Below are 7525 nucleotides of genomic sequence, written 5' to 3' on the forward strand. Positions count from 1 at the left end.
TCAACACACCATTCCGTCAACATACCACACCTCTAACATGCTGTTCCTCCAATGCACCCTTCCTCCAACACACCATTCCGTCAACATACCACACCTCTAACATGCTGTTCCTCCAATGCACCCTTCCTCCAACACACCATTCCACCAACATATTATTCTTCCAGCACATCATTCCTCCAGTGTGTCATTCCTCCAATGGGCCATTCCTCCACCATACCATACCTCCACTGTACTATACCTCCAACAAGTCATACTTCCGACAAGCCATACCTCCTCCACACCATTCCTCCACCACATCATTCCTCCAATATGCCATTCCTCCAACATGTCATTCCTCCAGTATGCCAATCCTCCAACACACCATTCCACCAACATGTTATTCTTCCAACACATCATTCTTCCAGTGTGTCATTCCTCCAGTGGGCCATTCCTCCACCAAGTCATACTTCCGACAAGCCATACTTCCAGCAATCCATACCTCTACCACACTATTCCTACACCACATCATTCCTCCAACACACCATTCCTCCAACATGCCAGTCCTCCAACACACCATTCCTCCAGCATGCTATTTCCCCAACATACCACTCCTCCAACACATTGTCTCTTCTATGCACAAGTCCTCAACCCATCACTCTTCTAATAACTCAACAACTCACCAACCCTCTACTCCTTCAACCTTTCCAGCCTCCAGCCTCCACCAATCTAACAGCCAATCATTCCTCCAGCCCACCAGCCTACCCACACATTTAACCTTCAACCAACTTTATTTCTATCACAGCTTGAAATCAAGGTCCTCGATGTAAACGACAATCCACCAATATTTGACAAGAAAGAATATATTGGCCAAGTTTATGAATCTGTCGCTATTGGTAAACAGGTTCTGCAAGTGTCTGCTACTGACCAAGATAATGGTAGACTCTTCTATTCCTTGTCTTCAGCAACAAACCCTGCAAGCAAGTCAAAATTCCACATCGATTCAGAAACTGGTTAGTATCATCGTCTTACTTAATTACTTAACTAACTTACTACTACTACTACTACTACTAATTACTGCTACATTTTTTTGTTCCCTTTTCCTTTTTTATCTTGTTTTTATATTTTACTGTTTGCTCCTTTCCTCTCTTTCTTTTTCTCCCTCTCACTCTCTCTCTTCACTCTCTTCCCATACCTCACCACCTACACACACACACGCTTACACACATACATATAAATGTATGCATATATATGTGTGTGTGTGTGTGTGTGTGTGTGTATAAAATGTGTGTATTATTATTATTATTATTATTATTATTATTATTATTGTTATTATTATTATTATTATCATTATTATTATTATCATTATTATTATTATTGATATTCTGTAGACTTGCTCAAGGGCTGAGAGTTTGTGCATTGTCACTTCTCCAGCCATTGCATGAAATGCTCGGCCTTTGATTTACTCTGTAACTTCTACTAATTATTATTATTAATAATAATGATGTGTGTATGTACTCATGTATTGAGTTTTACTTTCCTATTTTAATCAACAAACTTATATATATGTATATGTAAATGAGTGTAGGGGTTTGTGTATATATATAGAGCACCAATTCTACTGTTGTTTGTTTGTAGGTGTAATACGAGTGAAGGAGAAATTGGATCGTGAAGTCCTGGCTCGGCATGAGTTGGTAGTGATGGTGAGGGACCAAGGTTTACGTTCCAAACGTAACATGTGCCGTGCTGTCATCATGGTACTCGACAACAATGACCACAGTCCAGAGTTTCTGTCCGACATATTTGAAGGCCGAGTATTCGAGACTGCAGCTATAGGCACTTCCGTCCTCCAAGTCGTTGCTGCTGACCAGGACAAAGGAATCAATGCAGAGATACGCTACAGCATTTTATCAGGTAGCCCTCTTGTTGTAGTTAATGTTGTAGTTGTTGAAAATTTATAGCAAATAGTGTCCATGTACCTGAACATTAATATATTTGTGCAAACATAAAATACCGTACAAGATTTCTAGTTGATCCGATCAATGGAACAGCCTGCTCGTGAAATTAACGTGCAAGTGGCTGAGCACTCCACAGACACATGTACCCTTAACATAGTTCCCAGGGAGATTCAGCGTGACACAGAATGTGACAAAGGCTGTGAGGTGGCAGAGTGGTTACCCCGCCGGGCGAAAGGCTTAGCGGTATTTCGTCTGCCGTTACGTTCTGAGTTCAAATTCCGCCGAGGTCGACTTTGCCTTTCATCCTTTCGTGGTCGATAAATTAAGTACCAGTTATGCACCGGGATCGATGTAATCGACTTAATCCCTTTGTCTGTCTTTGTTTGTTCCCTCTGTGTTTAGCCCCTTATGGGCAATAAAGAAATAGGAATGTGACAAAGTCAGCCCTTTAAATTACAAGTACAACTTATTTTTGCCAGATGAGTGAACTTGAGCAAAGTGAAATAAAGTGTCTTGCTGAAGGAGACGACGCACTGGCAGGAATCGAACTCATGACCTTACGATCATGAGCCGATTACCCTAACCACTAAACCATGCACCTTCACATGGTTTAACAGAAAATATTCTACTCAGTCCCCTCTCTATGCTGTAACACAGCTTATACACACACCACATAGTCTAGCATAATATTCTGATGTAATAACATAACACACAAGGCACACTTTTTTCCTACTTTTTGTCTATTTTGTAATGTAGAAATATTCTAAATGTATCTTTCAATACATCTCAATGTTTCTAAAGCAAACATTACTTGTTTACTTTCGTCGTAATTTCAATTTAACAGCGTCTTATAAAGCTAGATTTTTAAGTTCAAAAATTGCAGATTGATTTGACAGTGGGCAGTTAGGCTTAATGGCAAAGCACTACAGCCGGTGATCACAGGGATGTGAGTTCAACTGTCATGGCTGGCCGCTGGCAAATTTTTCTGCAATAATATGGATGTTTTATCCTGTTCCTGCTATTCTGTTTGTATTATTCTGTGTTTGAGAATTAGTTATTTCTGTATCTAAATGTTTTGTTTTATCTTTATTACGCAGGGAATACAGGAGGTGCTTTTGCCATTGATGATACCATGGGAACTATAACTGTGGCGAAACAGTTGGACCGAGAGGGTCAGTCTGATTATGTTCTGTCTGTGCTGGCCACTGATTTTGGCTCTCCACAACTCAGCAGTACTGGAACTGTCCACATATCGGTGACTATTTCAAATAACGCACCCCCAAAGTTCCCCCACAAAGAGTATGTGAAAGAAATCCCTGAGAATGAACCTGTTGGGGTGATTGTGTCGACAGTGGTCGCCGACAGTAGGTCGTCTGTCGTGTACTTAATCACCAGCGGAGATCCAAAAGAAATGTTTCGGATCAATCCCAACTCGGGTGTTTTATCAACGAACAAAGTCTGTGACTATGAGGAGCAAATCTTTTATAACCTGACAGTAACTGCCATGAACATCATTGGCCGATCAACAAGTTGTTCAGTTCTGATTCACATCATTGACAAGAATGACAACAATCCAGTCTTTGAGAAAGAACTTCACCATGGATTTATCATAGAACAAGCACCGGTTGGTTCTATAGTTCTCAATGAAGATAGGTTTCCACTCGTCATCAAAGCGACTGATGCTGATAGCGGCATGAATTCACTTCTACAGTATGAAATTGTTGAAAACAAGATACAGTCTGTTTTTTCAGTCGACAGTAACACTGGAGCCATTCGAACAGCAAGCTTACTCGACCACGAGGTGTTGGCCGACTATGAGTTCACAGTGCGCGCTTTTGATCTTGGCAGACCTCATCTTCTCGCTTTGGAATCGTCTCGGGTTAAAATCCATGTTCTCGATACGAATGACTCACCACCCAGATTCTCTCAGGATGTCTACAATGTCTCTCTACTTCTACCAACATTCAGAGAAGTTGCTGTTCTTGTGTTAAATGCCACTGATCCAGACACTGGAGTTGGCAGCAAACTGACATACAAGATAGATCAGGGCAACGAGGATGGGACATTTGAACTTCAGCCTGACACTGGAGTACTTTCTGTCACCAATGACACAGACATCAGCAGTGTGTATGACTTGACCGTCACGGTCAGTGATGGAGTATATGAAACATCTGCTGAGATCTTCATAACGGTCCTACGAAGCAATGAGACTAGTTTGGTGTTTACGAAAAATGATTACCAGGTGGAAGTGATGGAAAACGTAGCCACAAACCAGTCTCTAACAGTTCTACAGTTAACTGGATTGATTCTCAACCAACATGTCACCTTCAAGTTGTTAAATCCCAATGATATGTTTACGATTGGGGCCACTTCTGGTGTTCTGCACACAATTGGCAAGCCTTTTGATCGAGAGAAGCGATCAAGTTATAGATTAGTGGTCGAAGCTAGAGATTCTCAACAAGAACCAAGATATGCTCGTGCCATTGTCCATGTAGAAATTGCTGACCAGAATGACAATCCCCCTATCTTTGTGAATCAACCTTACAATTCTGTGATTTCAGTTGAGTCAAAGATAGGAGACCTCATCAAACAGGTAAATTTTTGAAAACTTTTCTACATATTATATATATGTATATTTTTTAAATTTGTTTCAGTCATTTGACTGCGGCCATGCTGGAGCACCACCTTTAGTCGAGCAAATCAACCCCAGGACTTATTCTTTGTAAGCCTAGTACTTATTCTAGCGAGCTCTCTTACCGAACCGCTAAGTGACGGGGACGTAAACACACCAGGATCAGTTGTCAAGCGATGTTGTGGGGACAAACACAAATACACATACATATATATATATATATATATATATATATATAAAAGGATTTACTTTTCGTAATGAGATAAAAACCGAATATAATATAGAACATTTATAAATAGACTGTCTTGCAGCTGTTTCCAGGATATTTATTATATCCCTTCATCAGAGACGATGTGAGAGGATGATTAAGCAATAGTTAATTTAGTTAAGATAGGAAATAGAGAGTGAATGTAGGGATATTGTATTTGTAATTCCATTGTTTAGGCAGAATGGTATACATATAAGATTCCATTACCTTGTGAGTAAAATCCAATAGTCTTTAAGATTGGTCATTGCATTTGTAAATCCATTATCAAGATTCCAATACCCTATGAGTAAAATCCAATATATATATATATATATATATATATATATATATATATATATATATATATATATATATATATATATATATATCAATTCATATATACAACCAATCTTACCTTATTTCACAGATTTCAGCAGTAGACAAAGATATTGGCAGAAACAAAGAACTGTCCTTCAGAATCGTTGCTGGAAACAACCAGAGCCTCTTCTCCATCAATAACGTCACAGGACACATCAGAGTCAACAAAATCTTAAAAGACTATGAAAATCAAGAATTCCGGTTGATAGTTGAAGCAGCAGATAATGGTAAGTGTTATGATAGAGTGGTGGTATTGTGGTGTGGTGGACTGCAATAATGTGTTGTAGTATGATAATCTGGTTGTGTGATAGTATAGCACTATAGTAGAATGCCAGTGTAATATTGTGGCTACATGGTACTGTAGTGTGAAGGTGCATGACCTAGTGGTTAGGTTGTGCTTTCAATTCCCAGATCAGGTAGCAGTGTGTTGCGTTCTTGAGGAAAAACGTTTCATTTCACATTGCATTGGTCCACTATGCTGCAAGCAAAATACCAACATCAGCTGAGGCTTAACCCTGTGGTGGACAATGGACTGGCACGTTGTTTATTGGGAAGTATTGTACTGTTGGTCACTTATATGCCATGGGAACCAAGATAATCTCCAATCATTTATTTTCCGTCATTTCTCATTTCTTAATTCCAGGTGAAATTCAGCAGATTTCACGCTGCAAGGTACCTATCAAAATCATAACGAAAGCAACCCCATTATTTGAGAAACAGTTCTATAACATCACTGTTCCAGAAAACATTGAACTTCACTCTCCAATTCTCAGTCTACAGGCCGTTAGTCCAAATGGGCAAAAGTTGGTCTATTCCATCACAGGTGGAGATGTCTTCCATGAATTTACAGTAGATTTCAACACAGGTAAGAGTTGTTTTTATATTATTATATGATGTTATCTATTCTCAGGTTTGCCTTGATTGAACAAGCCTATCATCAAAGACATTCCAGCCGTGACCATCTCACCAGTGTTGTAGATTTATGGCTACATTATCTACATCATTTCCTTGTTAAGATAATAAGGTGTGATTTAAAAGATAATTAACTGTTATTTCTAGCAGGTATTTCTGTTTTGTCTACAATGAAACTTCATCATTAACATTTTACTTTAGAGGTAGGCATGTTTTGAAGGTGCAACAAGAATTGTTTCAAGTGTCATTTCCTTATCTCTAAGTCTGCCTTCAGAAATAAGGGAAACTGAAAAATGCATCATCTCAGATTTTCGAACTGTGAACACAGACATGTGTGTGTGTGCACATGCATATGCACTTACTGAGCAAAAGAAAAAATAGAAAAAAGCAACACAGGCTGGAAAAATTTTAACAAATGTATGACTTTAATGCTTAAAATGAAGGGAAATAGTTTTGACATTTCGGACACTAGTCCTTCATCAGAAGAGAAATAAAAGAATGAGAACAGGTAATTTTTTGCAACTGTGAAATTGAGGTTATTATTTTAAAATTAGTTTGAGAATAACAACAGAACATTTATTGATGTGGTGAATGGAAGGGACTCAGGGGATACAATTGAATTTATTATAAATTTCATATTGACTGGGAGTTTTAAGTTTCACCACTTGGCATATTGAACCATTCCTACTAAGACTAAATACCAACTTTGATTACTGACTAAATCTTTGACTAAATCTACCACATTCTACTCAGTGTGTCATATTTTCTTAGTATCCCTACTATATCTAATATATACTTGACATATTATAGAATGGGTGATATATTTCATCATTATTTGATTTTTGTTTTGATTTTTTAATTATAAGCTCTTCGTTGATTATCTGAAAAAAGAAAAGCCTACTAGCTGTGATAGCTATTTTTAAAGTTGGTTATAGACTATGTAACTGAACTATGATAGCCCTGTGTTATTATCACACTTCCTTTAATGTAATCCACATTGAATATTTGCAACACAGTGCCAAAACTGTAAAGGCCAAAAAAATTGAAGTTTCTTCCATACCAACCGCCTGTCTTACAATAAGTGTTTCTGGATCAAATTTTAGTATTTCAGCATCCATTGTATGATTCCAGACCAAAATCACCCAAAGAAAATTACTTTTGACAAAAACTTCACTATTACATCATTCTTTGCCCCTGTACAAATTTCACATTACATATATTCAAAAGACGATTCTTCTATTTTTAACTTGAAGAGAAACAAAAGAGCAGGGTGGAGTGATGTTGGGATGGGGGGGGGGCGTTTTCTAAGGGAGATAACAATAATAGTAGTGTTAGAGTTATTCCCCTTCAATACACACTTTGTGTATTTGCATTCATGTGTGTGTAGCTATACGTGTCCAATTGACATTGTATATAAAGAAA

At 38.2% G+C, this 7525-nt stretch overlaps 1 protein-coding gene across 1 annotated transcript in view; it reads left to right on the plus strand.

Moving 5' to 3' along the window:
• The window catches only part of LOC106876689 (protocadherin Fat 1), a gene marked incomplete at its 3' end in the record, with an annotated part of 182635 nt that overhangs the window by 143988 nt on the left and 31122 nt on the right, over positions 1-7525 (plus strand). The window contains exons 8-12 of the mRNA XM_052972267.1: positions 782-989; positions 1615-1890; positions 3032-4527; positions 5241-5418; positions 5835-6056. Of these exons, the coding sequence (XP_052828227.1) occupies positions 782-989; positions 1615-1890; positions 3032-4527; positions 5241-5418; positions 5835-6056 (2380 nt within the window). The remainder of the gene's footprint in view (positions 1-781; positions 990-1614; positions 1891-3031; positions 4528-5240; positions 5419-5834; positions 6057-7525) is intronic.

Source organism: Octopus bimaculoides, chromosome 13 (assembly GCF_001194135.2).
Source record: "Octopus bimaculoides isolate UCB-OBI-ISO-001 chromosome 13, ASM119413v2, whole genome shotgun sequence".
Lineage (NCBI taxonomy): Eukaryota > Metazoa > Mollusca > Cephalopoda > Octopoda > Octopodidae > Octopus > Octopus bimaculoides.